The sequence below is a fragment of the Parasteatoda tepidariorum genome, chromosome 5, assembly GCF_043381705.1.
Source record: "Parasteatoda tepidariorum isolate YZ-2023 chromosome 5, CAS_Ptep_4.0, whole genome shotgun sequence".
In the NCBI taxonomy this organism is placed as follows: Eukaryota; Metazoa; Arthropoda; class Arachnida; order Araneae; family Theridiidae; genus Parasteatoda; species Parasteatoda tepidariorum.
In genome coordinates, this window is record NC_092208.1 from 17,443,097 (window position 1) to 17,468,932 (window position 25,836).

Sequence of the window (25,836 nt, forward strand, 5' to 3'; positions counted from 1 at the left end):
ATGTACATACATTCATGTATTGTACGTGCATATATAGTACATATGGATATGCATACATGGAACATACGTGTATTGTACATGTGTGGATACATTCATTGGACATATATACATTGCACCATATGCAAAGATAGGGATAGCATGCATGTACACATGCAAAATTTGTACGAAAGAATTATGTCCAATATATTAATGCACATATGTACTGTATATGTACACACATATGTACATTATATGTTCATTTCATTATATGTACATTACATGAATATACATTTGTACGCTATATGTATATACATCTGTACAATATATACATCTGTACAATATATGCATCTCAAATGTGTGTATGTACATACGTTATGCATGTCGAATGTATGTATGAATATATGTAAAATATAAATACGCCCAATGTACGTACAATCGTACACAAATGTATTATGCATATTTGGATACATACATTGAGCATGAACATATTATGTATATGTACATAAATACACTGGACATGCATATCATGTACATGTATACATACATATATTGTACATACTACATATATACCTATATTGTACATGCATACATGTATTATACTGTTCATAAATAAATTGCACATGCATGCATGGGACATACATTGTACACACAATGTATGTATGTTCGTACAAGCAATAAGTACTTGTATATACATGCTTACATGAACATAGATATACATTTTACATACACAAATATTTGCATAAAATGCATATATTCGTCGTGTATAAATGTACATGTCTACATTGTTTGCACATACATACGTAATTATTATCTATATACATACGTACATATATTTTATACTTACAATATAAGTGTATGTACGTGTGTGTGAAACTAAAATGTCTGAACATATGCACTAGATAAAATCATATGTACATACATTTTAGTTACATTCATTTCTACGTATACGAATACGTACAAAATGCAGTACATGTAAATACGTGCAAAATGTATTATTATAAAATACATTATACTATCTACTGTAAAATATAATCATTTATAAGAATAAGTCTTGTAATAGTGTATTTAGATTACATGTAATCATAATTACATGCAATCAAATTACATGTAATCAAGTTACATGTAATCAAATTGCATGTAATCATGATTGCATGTAACATATATTTTGATTACTTGTAATCATAATTACCCGTAATCGTTTTTGTTGTGATTACTTGTAATCGCAATTACTTGGAATCATGATTACAAGTAATTGATTACTGTAATCAAAATTGTAATCATGATTACAGCTGTAATTAAACTTTGTAATCACGATTACAAGTAATTGATTACTGTAATTAATATTGTAATCATGATTACAGCTGTAATCAAAATTTTTGAAAATTGTAATCATGATTACAAGTAATTGATTACTGTAATCAAAAAATGTAATCGATTACATTTTTGGCCAACTCTGTGAAGTGCAAATTCTTGAGCTCAGGTGTAGTGTAATAGGATATTTCACGCATGATCAGTTTTTTCAAGAGTGAACTCCTATTTAAGGAGGCAGGTAACTTCTTTAAAAATTCTAATTCGGAAAAATACTTCTTATTTTACAAATGTTATTAAACATGTGCATTTTTTAAATGATTATTTATATAATTTTCACATTCGCCATTAGTTTTCCGCTGATGAAGCAAAAACGAAGACCCTAGTAAGCAGCCAAAAACTAAATCATTATGAATTATTATCTTTTAACTTTTTTTTTAATTCTCCAACCTTGCTATTTAAACTCTATGATCCGCTGTAATATGTTTTTGTTTGAGTCAAAATATTGGCATTTTTTATATTTTTTACAATTAACATTCATCAACATAGCTCAAGAAATTAAAATTTTAAAAAATTTGAACTCATTTTTTCAGAAAGCGAATCTCTAACAATACTTCGGTGATTAATAAAAAAATAATTTAGCACGATTTCTGAGTTAATTTATCCTCTAAATACTCCCCCCTCAATTTAAAATTCGATGATAAAATTGATTAGTTTTTGTAGAAAGAGACCGTTACAAAGCAACTGAAATAAAAGAACTGATAATAAAGAATACATAAAAGTTTGCTACAAAGTACACTACACTAAAATATATAAAAGTACACTACACTAAATAAATTATTTGTATTAAATAATCAAAATATAAATTTACGAAATATTTATTTGTTTTATGTAGTTTTTACATTTAAAAATGAGAAGTATTATGGCATTCAGCTAATTTATGCTTTACAATATTTGCAATGTTCGAAATGCTTAAAAGGTATCCACTTAAATCCTAAAGGAAGGAATTCAAACATTTTGATTCTATTTATAGTTTTCGATTAATTAAGCCACAGATTATTTAACCAATGAATGTCACTGACTTATTGATCAAAAAGTTAAATTATTAATTTAACTCAGTAAAACTTAAAAGAGTTATCTACCACATATGCATTAAGTTTCAGATAATTTCGTTTACACTCATGTCCATAAATTAAGGATAATGAAGTTCAGGCACAAAAAGAGACAGAAGCCAAACAAATTTGACTTACTTGTAAAGTCTATGTATTAAACAAAAGGTAAAGAGCAAAAAAGATGCTATATGTTTGACATAATTAATAAAAATGGCGATTTTTACTCCCTGGAGCAAATTTCAAAAAAGAACCTATTTACAAAAAACAGTATAACATGGTTAGTATGATGGTTAATACGGAGTATGTCTCCCGGACGATGCAATACAGGCCGTACAACGCCTAGGCATGCTGAGTATCAAATTATCAATCTGATCTTGGGGAATATTGGACCACTCATCAAGCAATGCCCTCCGAAAGTCCGGTAGACGGGTGGGAGGGGGTTGACGGGCTGCAATTCGTCGGCCAAGCATATCCCACACATGCTCTATTGGATTCAAGCCCGGTGAGTATGCTGGTCAATCCATACGTGTGATATCTTCCGATTGAAGGCATTCGTCTACAATGTTTGCACGGTGAAGACGGGCGTTGTCGTCCATAAACAGAAATTCAGCACCCATGGCGCCCCGAAACAAACTTACATGTTGTTCCAGAATGACATCCCAATAGATGTGGCCTGTCATCGTTACACTCTGAACATGCAGGTCAGTTCTGGAACCAAGAATAATTCCTCCCCAAACGAGCCATCCTGCACCACCGTAACGGTGTCGTTCAATGGTGTTGTCTTGGTGGTAACGGGTACCTGGCGCTCTCCATATGAAAGTCCGGCGAGAATCAAACTGCAAACTAAACCTGGACTCGTCGGAAAACATCACACAAGATTACTGTTGCGGTGTCCACAATGCATGCTCTCTACTCCAGTGTAATCGCAGGCGACAGTGAGTTGCGGTAAGTGGAACACATCTGACAGGCCTACGAGCATATAGACCAATGTGCCCTAAGCGTCTGTACACGGTCTGCCTTGAAACTGTCGTACTGGTAGCTGAAGAGAGCTGACGAGACAGGTCTGATGCTGTGCTCCGTCTGTTTCTTTTTGCAGTAACTGCATTACCGGTCTTCATTCGGTGGTGTAACTCGGGGGCGACCTGTGCTGTAACGTCTACTCACATTACCATCATCTTGGAATCGTTGCCAATGCCTGGAGATGACACTTTGGGTGATTCCAAGTTCCTCGGATACTTCCAGCTGGGTGCGCCCACATTTCAGTCGTCCGATGATTCTGCCACGTAAAAAGTCATCCAAATGCTTCCTTTGTGCAATAACTATGCGGCTATTGCACTGAAAGGCTTTTAAAGTGCTTGTGAACAATTTTACTTCTTTGCCACCATTCCTTATATACCCCTCTCTTACACTCTCGCCCTAGTGACGTACTACCAGCGTCATCTAGTGGTTTCCTGTAATTTGCATATTCTTCTTCAGGATGTGTGTGATAATTCTGCACGTAAAATTTTAATTTTAGAGTTTGATTTCCGTGTGATTCTGAATTATCCTTAATTTATGGACATGAGTGTATTAAACATTTTTACATTATATAAAGTGGTGGGATGAATAGTTCCTACCAACAGCATTAATTTTTAAATATTGTTGCTAAGCTATTTTTTCATCTATAATTTCTACGACCATCTTCTAATAATCTCAGAAAATAAAAAAAAATACCAATGAAAGAATTTGTTTGCATAAATGCTGGAAATAGTTAAGGGTAGAGGGGTCTCATTATTTTCTCTAATTCAACAATTAAAACTAGAAAAATTCTAATTTCAACAATTAAAACTAGTAAAATTAGCAAATCTCTAAATAATCTACAACTGCAAAATACAACGATAAACTCTAAATGAAATTGACTCCAATTTCTGACGAATTTTAATTTTTTCAAAAATTTGAAACTCTTTTTTGTTTTGTTTTTGATTTGACCTTTCATTTAAAAAGTCACGAATCTAGTCCTTCGTTAAAAAGTCAAGAATCTAGAAGAACACTGTGGTATCAGTATCGATCGTAATGATAAAGTTATCATTAAATTTAAAATTAAATTTTGAAGCCCAACATTTCGTGATCATAAATTTACGAGTTTTTGAAATTAAATATTGAATGTTGAGGTGAATATAAACATAATAAAATGCATCTTCTTAGTTTTACCCTCACATTTTTAACTTCTTAAGGATCTTACGAACTCTACTTAAAATGGCTATCGTATCAGATATCGGTAGTAATCGTCAGAATAGTAAAATAAGTTTTTAAATAAAGGAATAAAACAAAGAAACTTTAGTAACCATATTTGGTGATAAATAAGTAACTGATCGCAATCGAAGAGCTTAGGGAAGAAACATGTTTGCAAAAGTCAGTTTCGGAATTTATACATAAGGATACTATTTGCAAATCCTATACTTATTTCAGAAAACCATGTAACCTAAATATTTGTCAGAATGAAATATTTAGGTTTCATGGATAAAATTGATATATATATATANAAATACCGTGAATTTTTTAAAACCCTCTGATTGCGCATCAGAATCGCACTCCAAATTTTTTGCAGGACCTCTTTTTTCTTTTCCTTACCTGAAAAACTTGAACTAAAGGTGTAAAAGCAATTAGCCCTACAACTCTTCATAAATTTATAATAACTTAAGTAAATTTGGTTTTAGTACATCATTTTTATACAAATAACATCTTTAAAAAAATAAAAAAATATCAATAAAAAAGTTCAACGTTCAAATTTTGAAATATTGGAAAATCAAAAATAATTTCATTTTCATTTCTTCATTTTAAATTCAAATTTTATTTTTAAAGTATTAAAACGAGTACTATTTTCTATGCCCAGAAAGCAGATCCAAAAATTCCATTCTTGGTTGCCTATAGCAGCAGAGACGCACAATGTTATGACGTCTCGTCATTCATTCAGGTTCTTAATGGTTGTTTTAAAATGTTTCACTTTCTATGGCGATGTAATTTCGCATTTTTTTAAACTTTTGCCATATATATAAATCTTTATTGTGACCCAATTTACGACCCAATTTTTTCGAAATTTTGTAAGGATCAGGATTCCAAATATGTAAAAAAAAATGTTTATTCAGAGAAAGTAAGTTTTTGTGTCTGATTTCGTAACTTAATTAATAGTTAGCACTAATTAATTAGCATATTTGAAAGCATCCCCAGGAACCATTAAGATGGACACTTAGTTCGTGAAAATCTGATCATTAGAACGAAAGTTAGTCAGGGGGATTCGTTTTATTTTTGCTGACTGTACAACTAATTGATGATTAAATGCTAAACATAATGAAACTACATATCTAAGAGATAAAAATTATCGATTATGAAATGATGAATGTTTCTTATTTTTCTCCTCTTATTATTTATGATTCATGAAAATGCTTACAGTTTAATGTAAAAATTTCTAAAATATTCATTTATTCGTTTATGAAAAAAAAAAATACGAACATTGTTGTGAGAACACCAAGTACAACTAATCGATTACTTATTATTCACCTCCAGATAAATGAGAAGCAAAGCTTTAAAATTTTCCTATTATTTGAACACCTTCAGAGATTTAAATATTAGATTAAATGTTCGTGATTCTTATTACATTTATTTCAATTATTTCTTTCCTAATGTAAACAAAAATTAAGGAAAGAGATTACCCTTTACATGTTTAACAGCTGTTTAAACGCAATAGACGAAAAGCTTATATCTCGGTTATTGCATTTTGAGAATTTCTTATATTACTTAGTTTAGTTCCGGAGCAGTAATAACTCTTACTGCATCTTTTGATTAAGCATAACATTAAACTTTTAGTATAAATTAAATTATTACGGAACGTATACCGAATTCAATGTTTTGGACTTGATGCCATGGAAGATAAATATTCTTTAGGTATGTGAACCATTTTAGTTATATTACGTACCCTTCAGAAAAATGTGAAAATTGATTCTCTTTTTATACTTGCTTTTTTGACCCCAAAGTTTAGCAAATAACTTATTTCTGACAAACTCATAAATTTTTTTCGTGCTATATTATTAACCTGTTAGCTAGCTTTGACGAAATATTTCGCCATACGCGAATGGCTATTGCAATTGACATGGCGACAATTTTCGCCATGAAAATAACTCGTGAAGATATTACTCATAGCTATGAAGAAAAAAGTCCTCATTGTAAGACGAGATGAACAAAACTGTATCTCTCCCGTTTATCATATTGAAACAACGTGAATAGAAGCCGGTAGAATAATTACTTTTTTTTTCCTTATGAATTTTTACATCAGTCACACTATTTCTCTAATTGTTTCTCAAGCAATTGCTTGTTCATCCAGTAAAATAGAATTTATGTTGTTAAGTGTTTAAATGACTAAAATTTGACCAGCGTAATTTTTTTCCAACTGATTCTCGTTTGCTTCCATATGGTATTATAAGTATTATCAATATAAAAAAAAATTCAAATATCTGTCGTAGCTTTGACTCTATGCCAATTCCGATTCTTTGCAAGCATTAGCTCTAGCTCTAGTGCCAACTCCGGGTCTTAGCAAATCATAGCCATCATTTTACAATGCGCCATGCCAATTAGAAATGTCTCTAACATTTTCCAATCAGCCTGATACTCTTAAGGCTTATTGTAATAAGCCCCGATACATTTAAAATACTAAGCAAATACATCACCCGTTGCTCAATCAGCCTGATTTACAATGATCCTGAATATTTTTATGCTAATTAGAAAATGCGTGGAACTATCCGAAATTTTTAACTGTTTAAGTATCCAATTAGCCTTGTTTAATGAATCTGATTTACTACATTTCTCCATGCAGTTTTACTTAATAGAGACTTACATGACTCATTGTATTAACATTACAAAACTCATTGTAATAAGACAAATAAAATTCATGCTGAATCTTAGAGCAATTTTTTATTCGCTTTAAGGCTTACGGGCTGATTATAACGAGTTTGAAAAATATCAGCCTAAGCAGAGAATACCGGTGGAAAAACTTTAAGTTAGCTTGAAGTTTTGTGAAAGTTGCAAAAAGGCCGAGTTTTTTAATTAGCTTACGATGCATCTTGCTTTTTCATGAAAAAAAATGAAGATAGTTGAAAAAGTTTCAATTTCTGATTAGTTCTAATTAAAAAAAAAAGCATTTTGAGAAACAATTCTACAGCTTTTTTTTAAATATAAGTATTTGTATTGTAAATGGTTTTTTATAATGGGCTATTATAATATACTTCATGACTATATAAAATATTTTGTATTTAATTATTAATTTTAATATTTATTAAGAAATTTATATCGTCATTTGTGATTTTTATTCATCAAACTTCATATTTTAATGTAAAAAATCAGATAAAGCAGATTTTCTTTTTCAAAATTTATTAAAACATTGTTATTAAATATACACATCTAATTATTACAGATAAATTCTAAAATAAATCGTATACATATTTACAGATAAACATAGTTGAACGTAAGTAATCTTCATAAGATTTCTCACGTCTAAAATGCAGTACAAACTGAAGAAAAATAGAAATTATTATATTCAGTAAAATTCTAAGATTATACAAATGATTATTTCTAACAAAAAAAGCATAGTTAGAAAACAGAGAGGAAATAGGAACATAGAAACACTAATGATTATTTGATTTCAGAATTTGTGTTAAAGTGACTAAGTTGTACTTTTTGGGCCCTTTAGTTTAAAATTGCTTCATATGTTTGTGATGCATGCTAAATATAAATAAAGCTAAACAACCTGAAAAGAGTAGAAACATGCTTTTCGCTCTTTTCATGCTGTTTATATTTTGAAATATTCCAATAATTCTTGTTAATTGTTTGTAAAATTCTTTTATTTTTTCCAAGTATATTATGCATGCCCCACACACACTATTCTTTTTGAAATTTCTATTTTGCTTTAATATTTGGTCTAATCTTGTTTCCCTATCCTGTTGTTCAATTCCTTTTCCATTGTAGTAACTTGTTTCTAATTTTTTCTGCATATCTGTGTATCCCTTTTTCATTCTCTGTTTTTTCAATAAAGAATATTCTTCATTATGAAACTGGAGTAATCGGTCTGTACTTTGGGACATTATTTGTACTCTTATCGCGTTGTTTAGCTTTGCTTATAACATATACAGGGTGTTCCACAAAGACCGACTTTAATATGTATTTTACAATCCTTATCAAAAGTAAAAACAAATAAAAAGCTCACAGATCGGTGTCGTAAAATAATATTTAAGCGTGGAAAAAACAAAAACACTACCGAAATCTGACAAAGGGAATGCGTAAGGAATAAGATAGGTTTAATTGATTAAACACAGCGGGATTGAAAGACAATTATCAGAAACACTTTCAATTAATACTAATTTGCCAATTAAAACCAAAAACCCTAATTACACATGATTTGATATTCATTACATTTGCCTTCTTTTCCTGTAGTTTGCGAGATTTTGATAGCGTTTTCGTTTTTTCCTTGATTAGATATTAATAAGCGATCCTCATGTATATACTTGTCTGCTTTCATTTATAATAAGAAATCTAAAATTACAGATTAAGGACGGCCTTTACGGAACACCCAGTGTGTCAATGAGATGTGTTCTTAGTTGATCTTTCAGCCCCGTCCCCTTTGTTCCTTCCGGAGCTTCAGAATTCTCTACAGTTATGTTTCCGAAGAAAGTGTAATATTTTAATATTTAAATTTTTTTAAAAGCTTGAGCACACATGGGTGTTAAGGGAGAAATGTCTAGAGAAAATTTATTTCTAGATCAGGCAAATGCTGATAGATTTTTACGATAAACAAGTTTTTAAGTAGCGAATTTTTTGTTTTGATTGCCGTTAATATTTTTTTAATATTTAATTTGCAATTTTAAGTGCTTCTTTTTCTTTCAACATTAGATTTCGCAATCTCTCTCGTTTTCACTGATTATGCAACAAATAAGTGTTTTAAAAAGATTTTTACTCGTAACGTATTGAAAACGAGTTGTCTTTCTTCTGTTAAGATATACTATAATTGAGATATACTTTAAAGATTAACTTTTTGATAATTTAACTATCTCATTAATAATAAGTTTATGCTGACATGTATGAAATGTTGACATTCTATGGAAATTCTTCACAGTATTGAATGTCTGGCATTTTTAGACAATACATGAATTATGATAATTATTGTATAATTTGCCTAATCTTTGATTGAATTGCTCAGGCATTTTTTCAGAATAACAAATGCTTTTTAGGCAAATTATGATACATTAGAATTACCTAATATTTTGCCTGTAGTAACTGTATAGAACGTGTTGGCTATGTGTGAAATTTCAATTCGATATTTTTTAGTCTTACTTTGGTATTTTATGTAACATTGGATTTTCTATACAATGACTAATCATTCACAGATTTCACACATTGATGATAATATTTACAATACGGCACCAATATCCCCAAAAAGTACGACTTGAGTGTTTCTGAAATCAAACATTAGTTTCTTCCAAAATTTCAAATAAATTACTTGGCAGTGAATTATAAATGAAATTGTTTTTAGAATGCTATGATGTGATGAATTGATACAATAAATTGCAAAATTTGATGAAAACTAAACAAAATTTGATAACTTGGACATTCTTTTAAAATATCCTTCTATTATTTGACATCATGTTTTGTTTACTATATCAGCGAGATTGTTAATTAAACTCGCTACGAATCGAAATACAAATTAAGGCACATATAGAGTATCACAATTTGTACGTTACGTATTTGTACGTTAAAATTTACCAGAATATCTTTGGAATTTTACCGAAATTTACTAAAAAAACATATCTGTTTACAAATTTCATGCCAAAAATTTTTTTTTCAGACGTCTTGAAGGAAAAAAAAAGAAAGAATTACTTCCTAAAGTAAAGATGCGGTATCAGAATTCTTGAGAAAAATATTCTTTCACAGCCTAAATTTTTTTTCGTCACTAGAAAAATTAATTTTTATAAACTAAATAACACACGTTATGTGTGTTATACATGTCTTCAATATGTGTTTCAAAAATCAAAGGAACAAATAAAAATATAAGACTAATTAACAAATATATTAATACAGCAGTATACATTTTCTGTAATGTCTTTCATAGTTTATTTTACATGGAAATAAAGAAAAAAAGATGAAGTGAATATCTTTATGATTATGATATTCATTTTAAATATGAAGCTCGAAAAATATGTTAATCAAAACAATTCAATAAAAGACTCAATAGTCAACAGGAATGAAAATGTATGAAAGAAACTCCAATGATTAGATGAGCTAATAATGTGGTTGTTTGACCTTGGGTTGATTTAGATTAGCATACATAATACGAAATTTTTTAGAAATGTTAAATCAATTATAATAATAAATAAATATTCATAAAAATGGCTGTAATGATAAATGCAGAGTTATAAATGTTATATGTAAAAAGTAAAATGCAATAAAATTTTTTAGTGTTATGTGATTTAGAAGTAAACATCGGATACTATAGCAAACACTTTGTTAAATCATTTAAAGATAAACAAAAACTGCAATAGCAAATTCAGTGCTAAATCATATAGAAGTAAATTTTAGTTGTCGTTATTTATGACATTTCTGTAGTAAATAAAAATTGAAAAATTAGAGCTGTTTCAGAAAAATTTAAGAGCATTTCTTTTAAGAATTAAAAGCAAAATTATTGTTTATGGAAAGTTTTGAAATACATAGCCTTGACCGGACTTAAAACTTTTTGTACAGATGTTACTATTTTCTTAGATGTGCAGAATTCATAAATAAAAATAAAACCTGTTTTCTTAGCATTAGAGATAAAACTTTATAACACTTAAAAGTTTGAAAATATTTGTCAAATCAAATAAATGCTATATTTACAAAAAAGCGTTAAAATGAATTGTAAAATGTCGCTATATTTTCCTTTAGTAATTCGAACAATGTTTTTGCTTTATTTTGATAATTTCTCAGACTTTATTTGGCACAAAAGAAAGTAGAGTATCTACGTTTAAATATTAAAAAACAATGATATTAACTGTTTTTATCATTTAAAGCAAAAAGATAATGAAGATCGTTTTGTTAGATGTTTAAGAAAAACACCACTGGGGAAATTTAAAAAAAACATGATTTTTTTATTATTTTAACTTGAACATAATTCGGCAGTATGCAATTTTTGAGACAGGCTTTTTAAGACCTTATATTATCATTTAATAAATAAAAAGTCTGGAGAAAAAATCCTATTTGCAACTGAAACGACGTTATTTGTTTTGCGGACAGTTAAAATTTCAAATAGGTATAAAAGAAAAATTGAAGTTGTAATTTATTTCAACCAAACCCTTGTCAGTTCAAATATTTTACTTCTTTCTCATTTATATGAATTTTAACGTAAATTTTTAGATCAATATTCTCAGGTCTGCATACTGTCGAAGTGTAAAAATGATAATTTTTGAAAATTTGACACTTATGAAATTTTGATAAATTAACTAAAATAGTATTTTCATGAACTTAAGCTTTAAAGATTTTTTGTATAAGTTACTATCAAGCCACTTCCTTATTCCAACTAGCATGACTGACGATACTACGAGCACTGTTCCAGCTATTGTATAAGTGTCAGGTGTATCTTGGAATAGCGTCATGTCCAAAATAAATGCTAGGATTATATCGCCAGCAGCCATAAGAACTGAAACAGGTCCTGCCTCTTCCAATTCAAGGGCTAATGTCAGTGCCAGTTGGCTTAAAAAACTGAAGACACCAACAGCAATAACAAGCAATTGATGAACTCCACAAAAGGCTAAGGTGAACTCTCCAAATGCTAGAGTTAACAAGGCATTGATGATTGTTGCCACAATACCAAAGTTAAAAAGTATAATGAAAACGTTTACATCATGGAGTTTTCTTAAGACGACATAAACACCACTTTCAGTTAGTATGGATCCTAGAGAGGCTAGTAAGCCTATAACGCTTTCTTTCGTATAAACATCAGTTCTGTTGGCCATTAATAATGGCACTTTGCTGACTAATGCCACTCCTACAACAGAAATAGCTATTGCTATGATTTGGAATGTGCCGCACTTTTCTTTTAGGAAAATCCTTGCAGCAATAGTTACAAACACAGGTACACTAGATGTCAGCACAGTAGCGTCTGACAAAGGCAAATACCTGAAGGAAATGAAAGACAGGTATACAGTGATGGCATCGAAGAATCCACACAGCAGAAGCCAGTATTTAGTGGAAGATTTGGGTCCCAAAAGATTGCCACCTTTTTTTACCACCATAGGTAAAGCGAAAACAGCGATCGCAATGTATTGATTACATGCCACTTGGCCAGGATCAAGTTCTTCTAAATATTTCACACTTGCTGCACATGCGGCAAAAAATAATCCTGAGAACAGACCATAGGTGAGGCCTAATAGAAGATTTTTTGAAAGCTTTTTCTTCTTAACTGGTGCCACATTTTTTTCATCACTAAACTCTAAGATGCTCGATGGAGGTTTTTGCTTCAGTGGAATATCATTTTTTGTTTCCGAAGAGCTTTTATTTCTCACTCCCATAATGGGATTTACAAGTTTCAATGGCAATTCGTCCCATATGCAATTCTTCGCAGCTTGTGAGGGGTCCAATGAAAATGAACCTAAAAAATAAATTAAAAGCAATAAGTATCGAACTAAAGTATTCAAAGGAAGTTCATATTTACGAAACAAATCGAATTTTTTTGTAGAACCAGGGACAATGCAATCTGATTTTACAGTATCAATGTCTAGAAGTCTGGTTTTACTTAATTTTTAGCCATTATACCTCTCTCGTTTAATTTCTCTCTAAAATAGTTTTGTCTTATTTTATTTATAAAAATATGACATTTTAAATTTGACAAGTCATCGTGCAATGTTGTCTCCGTGTTAAATGAAATGTCATTCCATTTAGAATCAATAAACGGGAAGCATGCATAATAGTCGGTAGATACGTGAAAAGAAGTCAAAAACATTTATCAGGTCATGAACTCAACATACTACTTAGTAGTATAAAATGCAGANCCAATAGAAGATTTTTTGAAAGCTTTTTCTTCTTAACTGGTGCCACATTTTTTTCATCACTAAACTCTAAGATGCTCGATGGAGGTTTTTGCTTCAGTGGAATATCATTTTTTGTTTCCGAAGAGCTTTTATTTCTCACTCCCATAATGGGATTTACAAGTTTCAATGGCAATTCGTCCCATATGCAATTCTTCGCAGCTTGTGAGGGGTCCAATGAAAATGAACCTAAAAAATAAATTAAAAGCAATAAGTATCGAACTAAAGCATTCAAAGGAAGTTCATATTTACGAAACAAATCGAATTTTTTGTAGAGCCAGGGCAATGCAAGACTGAGGGTTAAAAAGAAGAATTCTGATTTTACAGTATCAATGTCTAGAAGTCTGGTTTTACTTAATTTTTAGCCATTATGCCTCTCTCGTTTAATTTCTCTCTAAAATAGTTTTGCCTTATTTTATTTATAAAAATAAGACATTTTAAATTTGACAAGTCATTGTGTAATGTTGTCTCCGTGTTAAATGAAATCTTATTCCATTTAGAATCAATAAACGGGTAGCATGTATAATTACCGGTAGATACGTGAAAAGAATTCAAAAACATTTATCAGGTCATCTCAACATACTACTTAGTTAGTGTAAAATACAGATGGCTTAATAGTAATAAAAGAAAAAATATAAGTATGATACGAGTCAAAAATTACACCTATCATAATATTGATCCCATCAACTAACTTATTTTAAATGATTGATTCTCGTTAAATCTGTTGAGTCGCAAAGTCCTCTATGTTCCCATAGCAAATCAATATCTTTGGAGGTTCTGATCCAGGAGTTTACTTGTCTTGTGGATTGGTTTAAAAACACAAGGCAGCGGAATTGTACAGTAGTAATCGTAAACCCAAAATTGGGTCAGGTTTTCAGCGATGGATATAAAATATTATGGAGGATTATAAAGTTTTTTCTGCTACAATATGTTTTGTTACTTTTTATAGCCTACAAAATATTTCAAAATTTTACCGACGTGTTCAGAGGAGTGACAAAAAGAGGAAAACTTAACATAAGACAATGGGTCGAGAGTGTTAATATTAGGAGTGTTAATATCACTTTGAGACTATTAATATCAGGAAAACCCCTTGGTTAAAAATTGACCTTGTAAAACAACTACAAAAGATGCTGTAAGCTTTCAAAGTACAAAAAAGATGTCATTGATTAATTATTGCAAGAGTTGTCCGAAATCATTAGACTATCAACAACGACATAAAAACGATTCCCAAATACGTTTGAAGATGCCAGGTGTAAATTTAACAGAACAGAATGTAATATTGAAAAAATCAATTTGACAAATCTGAATTTAATTATATTTTCTAAAACATACTAGAAAAATAATAGATAAATCATATTTATGGATTTAAATATAAATTATGCAATTCAATGAATAAATTGTTCTTTACCTTTGAAATTGAAAGTAATTTAGTTGTTTCCTTTTCTTATATTTAGAATTTATGCCGAGACTTGAACAAAATACACATAAAACTGTACTAAATCTTTCGATAAAATGTATTTAAAATAAAAGCTCATGTAACTAGTTAAAAAATATAAACCAGGTAGTTTTTGTTTTCATGACCTTGTTTGTTTTGATCACATGATATATCACAAAATATGATATTTCTAAGAAGTATTCTCTTTTTAACAGTAAAAAATTTGGATTAATATTTATTGCTATTAAGATAAACAGATCAAAATCTGTGAAATCAAAACATTTTGAAAAATATTAAAGAGGAAAGATGTTTATGTTTATACATAGTTCCACATCTATACATCATAGTTCCATAGTTCTACGTCTATACATTGTTCCACATGTCTCTCCCGAGAAATAATTTAGTTACAGTATAGAAGTTATGTTTACGGTTCTTTACAACTAAGAATAATTGATATATGAATAAATAAACTAAAAATGGTGCTGGTTAAACAATATTTAATTAAGTGACGATGATCGTTTGCCGTTAATTTCTTTAAACATCTCTCTTAATTAAAGTTTCCGACTCTGTGAAAATCGACAACTTCGGCAAAAATTTTTGATATTTTTATTATTATCCATATTTGAATTTTAGTTCATAAGCTTTAAGAAACCTATTAAATTTTCATCATCAACTTTTAGAAATGGAGTTTGAATAAATTAAATAAATAATCCGAAGAAACTTAAATGGTGATATATTATTTATTAAAACCATATAAAAGCTTCATTCGCTTGAAAAATATGAAAGCAGCAGCCGGCATGTTTCAAGCTCTCAAAAGCAGGCTCCCATTTTCAAGACTTTACCAGACGTGAATGAGAAGAAACAAAAGTGATTTGAAATAAAAATAAAGAAGGTAAAGTTGCCAACAGGAAAGGGAAAAATAATGGGGAGAAACAAGACTAGAAAAACCACAGTAGCTGAGCCACAATGGCCGAGAGACTCAAATCAGGGTAAAAAAGTTCTTCCCCGCTCTATGGAGAGGTGGTGAGGAACTAATGTCTTAAACAAGGGAATCAGCAGTCATATGAATAACAAAAGATTCCAGGAGGTCAAGATGAGCTGATGCGACTGGGTGGAATTAATTTATAATTGTCAAAATTGAATTTATACCCAAGATTCCAACAGAGTGCAGCAATTGATGATTTCCCGAATTATTTGTAGCCGACATATCTATCGAGTTTCTTAAGATTCCTATCAATCTGAATACAGATTTTTTACAATGTTAGCAAAGTTTTGCACAAAAGGTTATGATCTATGCGTGAATTTATTAAATTTTAGTTCAAAACACAATATCGATTCAGAAAAAAATGCTTGGAATTTATGCATTATACTTCGTTACGGAGCTGTTGGCGAGACATGAAAAATTAGTTTCTGAGTTCAAATTTGCAATTGAGTGCAAATATTAAATGATTTTTTAAACTTTACTTTAAATTTACTTACCAAAAATAAAATTAAAATTAAAAAAAAAATCTTTTGTCAAAAATATTGTGTTTTAAACTTGTCAGATTCCTTAAGAGATTATTGAATTCTTGAGGCTAAGGAGGAAATGAGGACATTGAATCATGATTTTATTAGCTAGGAAAAAAAATATTTGTTTTTAAATTTTAAACTTCATATAAAGAGCTCAGTGTACTTTGTTTTCATTTGTAGGACATTTAGCTGATGGTTTTTGGTGATAAAGAATTTTGTTTCCACGAAAAGAAAATTAAAAAAAGTAAATTTTTATTTTTGATATCCCTTCTATCTTATAAACATTTGATCTTGTTTTCCAGCAATAGTATACTTGATAATCGATTTTAAAAATCAATTTTCCGAAGCAAATAAGAAATAGTTAAGGGGAATTCATATTTCTTCGTATATAAATGAATTATTAACTTATAAGTTAATCTATCAAATATCGAAATCATTCCTTATTTAACTTATGATGACAGCCAAACGTAACAGGATCTCTATTGTTCATTGATTAAAACTACACTGAGGAAAAATTATGGTGTAATGGTTTTATATGGTTTTATAATGTGTGATAAAGTTTGGTAAGTGTGGTAGAATTCGGTAATTTTTCATGATGCCGTAAAGCATAGCATAAAAACCATTTATTCGGTTAAATTTATTTTTCGGTTTTGTATTTTTTACTAAATGTATAGTAACAAGGACCATAAATTTGAAAACCACAATTTCCTGTAAACCGTTAACATATAAGCGATAAATTAATCAAATGAATAGTTATTTTATTTACCAGAATTACGTTTTTTATTAAATCAGAAATGTTATTACCATGCATCATGGTAATTTTATCAAAAGTTTTTTTGTGTATGATGATTTTGCCTTATTATAATGAGAAAGTTCATGCACCAAAGTGAGAAAATTTTAATAATGTGTAGTGATAGAAAAATATCACTTACAGATTTATTCAATTATATGGGGACTGTAAACAAAATAACAATGAATGAAAATTTTAAAAGTTACGAAAAAAAAATCAGACGTGAAATTTTTCGTTGCTTAAAAAGATTCAATTAACTGCATAGTAAAAAGAAACTTAAATACAGTAAAAAAAAAAAAAAAAACTATACCTCGAAAATTTTTTTTGCTCTCAGAAATAATTCACATTTTTATCTTTTAATTTTAGAACTCGCTATTCATAAAATATTTTAGTTTTTCCTTACGTCAATTATTTCATTACGTCAATTATTAAGCTTAGAAGTATATTTTACATGATCATATATATAAATAAATAATGATTATGTTACAGTTAGTTAAAATCAGACTTCACGACGCATCGGAGGATCTTATTTTTCGTATTTCGATAACTTCTACTATAAATTATACTAATTTATGTAAAAGTTTGGATTTAAAAGGGTTTTTAATCACAATGTGAAGAAACATATTCGATATGCAAGAAAGTGTTTTAAAGCACTAAATGATTACTCTTGATTTTTGAGACAAAATACTTATTGCCCGTGCAAACTAGACACACAAATAAGAGAGCAAATACGAGTTTTTTACTTATATATTTAATGAGCGAAAGTAGGCTTAATAGGCAACTAATAGGCTTAGTTTTTGATCTAATAATATGTTTTTTATGTACTGATTTGCAATCTCTATGATTAGTAGAGCCTACGGATTTACCGTTTAATAGAATTTTCAAAAATTATAATTATGAAATTAGGCAAAAAACAGCATATAACATATCTTATTTTTTTTTAACGTATTCGAATTTTTCTAACTAGAAATTTGATTATATATAGTTGGGAATCGGAAACGTGTTATGAAAGATTATTCATTTATTCAAAAGAGCTATTGGAATCATTTTTTTACCGCATCTATGAAGAAATGAGTGAATCGATAAAGTTTCGCTAACAAATGTAAATTTCATTTACCCAAGGATGATATTAACGTATGAGATTTCTTAATAATTTATTAATTGTTTTATTTAATTAATACTCAAATCATTAAAAGTTTTTCAAACATATTTGTAAAAATGTTTACATCATATCAAACCATGTACTGCTAGAAATTTCTCAAAAAAAAGTTTAATTTTTTTTTATTTAATTGTTATTTTACCATATTCAAGCAAAACAGTCAAATAACCGTAAATAAGACGTTATTCAAACTGTTAACTGTGAGATAAATCGTTATTGTCTGGGTTCACCCAATACGGTTAAGAAGACAAAATTTTATCGCTGCAACCAGGTCCACATAAAGAAGCCACTTATTTCCTTACAGATGGGTATATTATAGCCGAGAGGGTTAACCTGTCCCTCTTATGACCTACAAAACAGGGGTTCAAGTCCCAGCATTGAAAGCACAATATTTCCTCCATTCCCTTCAAAACATGAAGAGTTTCCAGTGTCCTGCACTCCCCAATTTTTGACTAAGAGTTATTAGAATGCGATACTCTCACTCACGCCTAGATGGCAGCACCATATAACTGCTAAACTATCTCTAATGTCCAGTTAAATTTCAATTATGTGGTTTTGAAACCATGCTAGTTATAAATGGCTAAAAAACATAAAATCTTGCATTTATGGTTTTTTACCCACACTAATTGTAAACAGTTTCACAACCGTAAAGGTAAAAAATGTTCTTTTCCTTGAAATTTACGGTTAATTGAATGGATAGACTGCTACCGGTTATTTTATCTTAATGGTAGAATGAAAATTCTAACAGAGCTTAATTTTGTACGTTTAGAACGATATTTACACAGCAATCATGAAATATATTTCAAACACTTATTCGTTTTTGATAAAGCATCATATTTTAAAAGAAGAGTTGACTTTTTTTAAAAGTCTATTTTGATAAGTCTAAGTTAGAACTATCATTTCTCACAAAGTACTGAATCAATTTTTACTTAAAAGTGCTGCATAGAGCATTACTACTTTAGGATGGTGCGGCTAAAAAATTTAGATGAACCTTGCGATTCTTAAAAATTCGACCATTTATTTTAGGGCCTCAGAGCTATTTGTATTAACGCGAGGAATGATAAAATAAACTTTCGTTACCTTTAAATATTATTTTCTAAAACGACTGTTCTTTTCATTTTTTGCTAACGTTGTAAGATTATTTTAAATATCTTATAGAAAATCACATGATAAAATAATTTAGATAGTGAGTCAAATCAATATATTTAAATTTCAACTTTGGAATTTTTAATTGTTTATAAACATAATCAAACTCTAGGTTTCATTCAGATAGAAAAAACAAATAGGTTTTAATGTAGCATTTCTCTTATCTAACTAATTTATTATTAAAATATATATTTATAATTAAAGGGAATAAATATTATAGTTTTATCAGAATGACTCATATATTGTTAGTTTATGATAAAGATAGTAAGTATTATCTCTATTTAATTTGAAAGTTTTTGAATTTGATGAAATATGGGCTCTTTATATAACGGCAATTACGTAATAAATATATTGATAAGATTGTGAAAATAGGTCCTTGTAAATTTTATGTTGAAAATTTCATATGTTAGGCACTTAAATTATAATTAATGATCAAATACTTAAAAAAAATAACCGTCTGGATTTTTCTAAATTATTCGATAAAAGGTTTTACAACCTTCACTAAGTCATTAACCTTCATATGAGTTTAAGAATCTTAACATGAAGGGTTTAAAGTTCATTGCATGAAAACTCTCAACTATGATAGAAATAGATTTAATGTCTGCTCAAGAACTGGTGACTGAAAACCAAATGACATCGATGTGGCTTAGTAAGAACTTTAAAGTGGATTTAAAAAAGAAAGTTTCCTATTTAAATGTTTAGGAGAATATATATATATTACGTCTGCCTGCTCTCTGTATAACACATTGATGCGTTTATTGTTATAAAACCGGTGAAGTTTCTTTTCATGTGTTGGCAACGAAAAGCTGAAACAAACTGAGTTATAAATTGAACAGAAATAAAAAGTAACTTATAAAAGTGGCATATATACAAACAGTTCCATTTTTTTGTTAATTAACCTTTTAATATTAGAGCTATACTTTTGTTTTAACGATGCTTTGATAATTAACGCAAGGGTTAGCGTAACTACCACTATAAATATTAAATACCGAATCACTAGTATATAAGACATGTTAACTTGATTCTATAAAGAGGTACCTTTTGATAGATGAAGGTTGACATGATCGATAATTAAATCTTCACAATGGTGACCCGGACGTGTTGAAGGGGAATTATAAATCGACTATGTTAATTTGATTCTATCTCGAGGTACCTTTTGATCGATAAAAGTTGACATAGTCGATTTATAATACCCCTCACAAATGAAAAATACGTTAAATGAATGAATATCGGTCAGACACTCATTCCTTACTGATTTAGCAATTTTTTTCTTTTTTTTTCGACCCTGGTATAATACCTCCATTATTTAACTTTAATATAATAAGTGAGATTTAATTATTTGCGAGACTGTCTGGGAAACATCCCTGAGGATGATCCAGAGACAACACGCATACGTCTTATCTCGCGTTATAGGGAGGACATTTTCACACACCATCCATCCACAGATCGTAATTTTGACCTGAACCAGACAGCGACTGATCTCCGATACAGTACCGCCAGAGGTATCGATTTGTTATGGGAACATGGAGGACTTTGTGATCCCGATAGAATTAGCGTGCATCAGTCACCATTTTGTACACATTGTTTTCAGCCGGTGGGGATCGAAAACATGACCACTCTGACATGGGCGCCCTTCAGATCTATGAATATGTCCATGAATGGATTATAATTGCTAAAACAGATTTTAAGGCTGTGGTAGTTCAGCGGTTAGAAAGTCGGACTCTGGTTCAGAGGGTCCGGGGTTTGATCTTCGACTCCGCTAAGACCCACCTTCATCATGTGATCGCATGTGATGTACATGCTTGGAAAATCTGTGGAATCGTCCCGCGATCAGTCGCTAAACAGTACCAAGGGTTCAGGGTTCTAGAGAAAATTTCCCCCATCTTCAAATCTATGTCTAAATTGAGAAAATGGCTTCATGAATGAGTGGTGCTGTCATCGATCCGTTGGGTTTTGAGCCAAGACATACTTTCCCCCTTGCGGTCTCTATTGTCAAACGAAAGGCGAGCCTTCCTGATTTAATTCGCAAAAGGCCAATGGCTGGCGATCTTGGCTTGTCTAAGTGTCTTAAGAAACAAAACAGGTTTTGATATTTTTAATCCCCTTTTAATTAATAGAAATTCGTCAGGTTTTATACAGTTTTTATTTTTGTTAGAACGACTGAGAGTACTCAACACCTTGCATATTTTGGTGCATTATTGAACTTTTGTGCTTTTTATAACGCATAAACTAATTCTGAGAACTCTTAAATTTTTCTCCAAACTCCTTTTTTTAAATTTACGCCAACCTTTTATGGGAGTCTTATTAAAAAAATATATTTGCGGTTTTCTGTTACTAGATCTTATATCTGTTGGAATGTTTTAAACCTTTTATCAGCAGCAAACAAGAGATCAGAAAGTGTTCAGTTTATACCGTCAGAATTTTCATCGGGGAGAGCTAATCTTCACTATTAAACTATGTATTTATATAAAGTAGTCAGTTTCCTACTTTTCCTTATACATGGTGTTCATTTTCTTTTTTAAAAGATAACGTAGTAAACCTGAATCAGTTTCTTCGTGGTATACGGTTCAATTTCTCCGTGTTTCTCTTTGTTTTTTTCGCTATGATCAAATTTTTGAAAATATTCTTTGATGTCTGGCTTTTTTTTACTGTTTTTAAAAATCACTTCGGCGGCTCTAAAGACATCAATTATATAACAAATTTGTTCCATTACAATTTTATGTGGCAATTATTTTGCTACTCAGAAAGTTCTAGTGAAAGAAACAATAAAATGTATGTATTGTCTCATTCCCAATAGATGATTTTCTCATTAGAAGTAGGATTCAAATTCTCTTTAGGCGGCTCATTTACATTTTCAGAATGGTTTGAGAAAAGATTTTTATTATTTTATTAGAAATCAATGAAAATTAACCCTGAAGGAACATGCGAAAAACTATTAAATATATTAATTGCTAAAACTTCTGAGTCTTTGTAACACTTCTGAGATTTTGAAGGGTACATGTCTTGCTATACAGGAGGACATATCTTCTTTTCTACAGGAGGATATATCTTCCTTTGTGCAGGAGGATATATATTACTCTATACAGGAGGATATGTCTTCCACTATACAGGAGGATATATCTTCCAGCATACAGGAGAATATATATTCCACTATACAGGAGGATAGATCTTCCTCTATACAGGAGGATTTATCTTCTCTATATAGGAGGATATGCCTTCGACTATACAGGAGGATATGTCTTCCACTATAAAGGAGGATATATATCTTCCACTATACAGGAAGATATATTTTCTTCTATACAGGAGGATATATTTTTCTCCATACACGAGGATATATATTCCTCTACACAGGAGAATATAATTTGCACTCTCTACTGTAAAATATGGGGGAAATACCATGCCTCACAAACTGATAATAATGATAACATTTTTTCCCCTTCAAATCAAATTGATAGCAATAAAATTATCAAAAACTGATAGGAAATATTTGAAAACGGTGGGTCATATTCGGATTTCAAGAGGATTTTCCATTAAAAATCAGTAAAAATGGTGCAGAGGCTTTTTTCCCCTCCAGGACAGTGTCGTTTATTGTTTTTTATTATTTGAAATAATAGTAATTAAGTTTAACTTTGTTATAAAATTTTTCTGAAAGAATTGAAGGAAGTCAGAGCATTTCAAGGTCAGCAACACCAACGAAGATGGTAATAAATAGAAATCTTAACACACTAAATTACATAATTTTTAATGATAAAATCAAAGTTCCATTTAAGAATGTAATAATTAGATTGTCAGATCAAAGGTTATTAAAGGAGTTTCTTTTTCTTTTCTTCTGTCGTTATTTCAGCAAATATAAAGCTAGGATTAAAGAAATGATACACGAATCTTATAATTAAAGTTCACTTTTCTTTATAGCATTAGGTAACAAATTAAGCTCTGTAAGAAAATTGAGCAATGACGTGACAAAATCACACCAAAACAAATAATCATCGAATTTGATAACCCCACGTGTTCGTTTGTTACAGGCAGAATTCGAACCAAAACACCATCGAGTTCTAAGTAGGATGCCCTAACCACCATAGTTGTAAACCCAAATGCAGGGTGAAGCTTTACATAGAGGCCGCCACAATGGCACATCATGGCAATTTCCAATTTTAATGGTACAAAGGGTTTTGCAATTTAGAAAATATAATCCAGATAGCTTAATCAGTAGATCGGTAATTAAAATTTTGCTTTTTCCTTATTTTGCTACATCTTAAAAACTTTTAATTAAATCTTAAAAACTTTTTAGCGAATGGAATACACGTCATGATGTGCCATTATGGCGGACACTATATAAGGTTTACTAACTCTCCCTGGTGTGGGTTGTGCAACTGTGGTGGTTAGAGCATCTTACTACGGACCTGGAGGTGCTTGGTTCGCATACTGACGAGAGCCAATGAATATTTTTCTCTCTACATCTCAAAATGTGTGGTTTCTATGCTTTTTGCTTGAAAATGCACGAGGTTTTCAAATTCAATTATTATTCGTTTCGGAGCTATTTTGACACATTTTATTTATTTTTATTTTATTATTTTTTATTTTTACACTGGGTATAGAATCAACATATTTGAATTCCCAAGTCCATTACATAATAATTATGAACCTGACTTATAAGACAAGACTATAACCTAGTATCATCTCACTTTCTGAGGCTGTACCAAACATATTTCAAATTTCAATAGAAAAGAAATGTGTCAAAACTTAGCTGATATAGAGAGCGCATCCAATCATTAAGTCAATTTGTTTCGAAAATAAGCACTTTTTTATTTAAAAAATTTTCTAATTTATTTTTAGGAAATTAAACTTTAAAATTATGGGTTTGTCACTTAATTAAATCCAAGCTCAATAAAATAAGTGTGAGCTTATTTCAATTTTGTGTGATTACAGTTTCAAATTTATTTTTGTATATTAATGAGTATATTTTTTATGACATCTGATTTTTAAAAGCATTTTCACACCAGTTTTTGTTAGATAATATATTGCAATCATAAAAATGCTGATTATTTTTCCTTAGTTCCTAATGAAAGTTTGTATGCAATACCATCTATGAGTATAGCTATATATTAGCTAAGTTTATTTGACATTTTAATAATAAGTTTATTTTCTAATAAAAATTTTTTTTGTTGAGAATTTAACTAATTTGAAAATATTAAAATTTTACCCTTTAAATTGATTAAATACATAAGTTATATTATTATTTAATATGTAATTTATTGCATTATTTTAGTAATTATTTAACAAATAAAATACAACGCAGTGATATATTAGTATTCAATTTAATATATAATATGAAATTTGACTCCAAATATACCATTTAACATGTAAATTTGTTAATTTTTACTAATATGGAATGCATGAACCGTTTAACTTCTGAAAATGACAAGTTTACTTTCTTTCTTATTAAGTAACATCGTAAAAGTGAGACTCATCTCTGTAATATTACGTAAAAGTGAGTATGTCATTTTGACAATGACGTCTTTATTTCCGGCTAATACGTAATAATTCGGCGAATACGTAAATAATAGGTATATTAAAATGCAATATCAAATTATTTATGCGAGTTACAATGTCTTATTGCTTAATGTACAAATATGAGTATAAGATTTGTAAAGAGTAACTGTTTAAATTTAAAATATATTTGACTAAGCATATTTATTATATTGAAAAAATTTTTTTATGAGAAAATAAGACCTATAAAAGGATTAATAATATTATAATTTTACTCTAAAAACTTGTAAATTTTTATACGAATCTTGGGGATAAGAATTTACTTAGATACATTTTGTTTTAAACAAAGCATTTTCTTAAGAGAAAGAAGTCGCTAAATTAGTCATTAGGTTTTAAAATTCCACGTTTTAAATAAAATTAGAAAAATAAGCTGACCTGTGCATGCATTTTCTCTCTTCATTCTCTAAAACAGTGGAACTCAAGTGTAAATAAAATAATCGGGATCAGTAAACATCATGAGTAGTATCCACCGAAACTCTAAGAATTTGTAATTGCCGAGTGAAAAGTGAATGAGTCTAATTTTGGAAGTTTCAAATAAGAATCCATCAGTATGATGACCTCGACTGTGAACTGAATTCGGACGACGAGAGATTTTTGATCCAAGTGTCTCGCACTTTGATCTTCTGCTGGTGTAAGACACACAAATATTTCCAATCACGTGGTATTACGTCTGGATCCTTTCAGGATTACTTTTCTTCCAAGATTTTTGAATTGATAGACATTGAATGGACACTTTCACCGTAATATATATATATATATATATATATGAACTA

At 29.8% G+C, this 25,836-nt stretch overlaps 2 protein-coding genes across 5 annotated transcripts in view; one reads left to right on the forward strand and one right to left on the reverse strand.

Annotated features, from left to right (window-relative positions):
• LOC107451177 (solute carrier family 35 member G1) overlaps nt 1–25,836 on the forward strand; it is a 35,453-nt gene that overhangs the window by 2,036 nt on the left and 7,581 nt on the right. Inside the window, exon 2 of one of the 4 annotated variants that reach the window (XM_071181139.1) lies at nt 16,602–16,665. The exons of 2 other annotated variants lie outside the window; for them this stretch is intronic. The gene's annotated coding sequence lies outside the window, so the exon portion shown is untranslated. Of the gene's footprint in view, nt 1–6,167; nt 6,321–16,601; nt 16,666–25,836 lie in introns of those variants that run through there. One more of the 4 variants, XR_006226665.2, reaches the window with a different exon arrangement.
• On the reverse strand, nt 7,783–13,044 carry LOC107451175 (solute carrier family 35 member G1-like). Its single transcript, XM_043054645.2, has one exon. The coding sequence runs from the start codon at nt 12,959–12,961 to the stop codon at nt 11,894–11,896; it is 1,068 nt and encodes a 355-aa protein (XP_042910579.1). The 5' UTR covers nt 12,962–13,044; the 3' UTR covers nt 7,783–11,893.

Excerpts from the sequence above, each read along its gene's own strand:
- LOC107451175 (XM_043054645.2), bottom strand. The coding sequence starts at position 12,961 with ATGGGAGTGAGAAATAAAAGCTCTTCGGAAACAAAAAATGATATTCCA.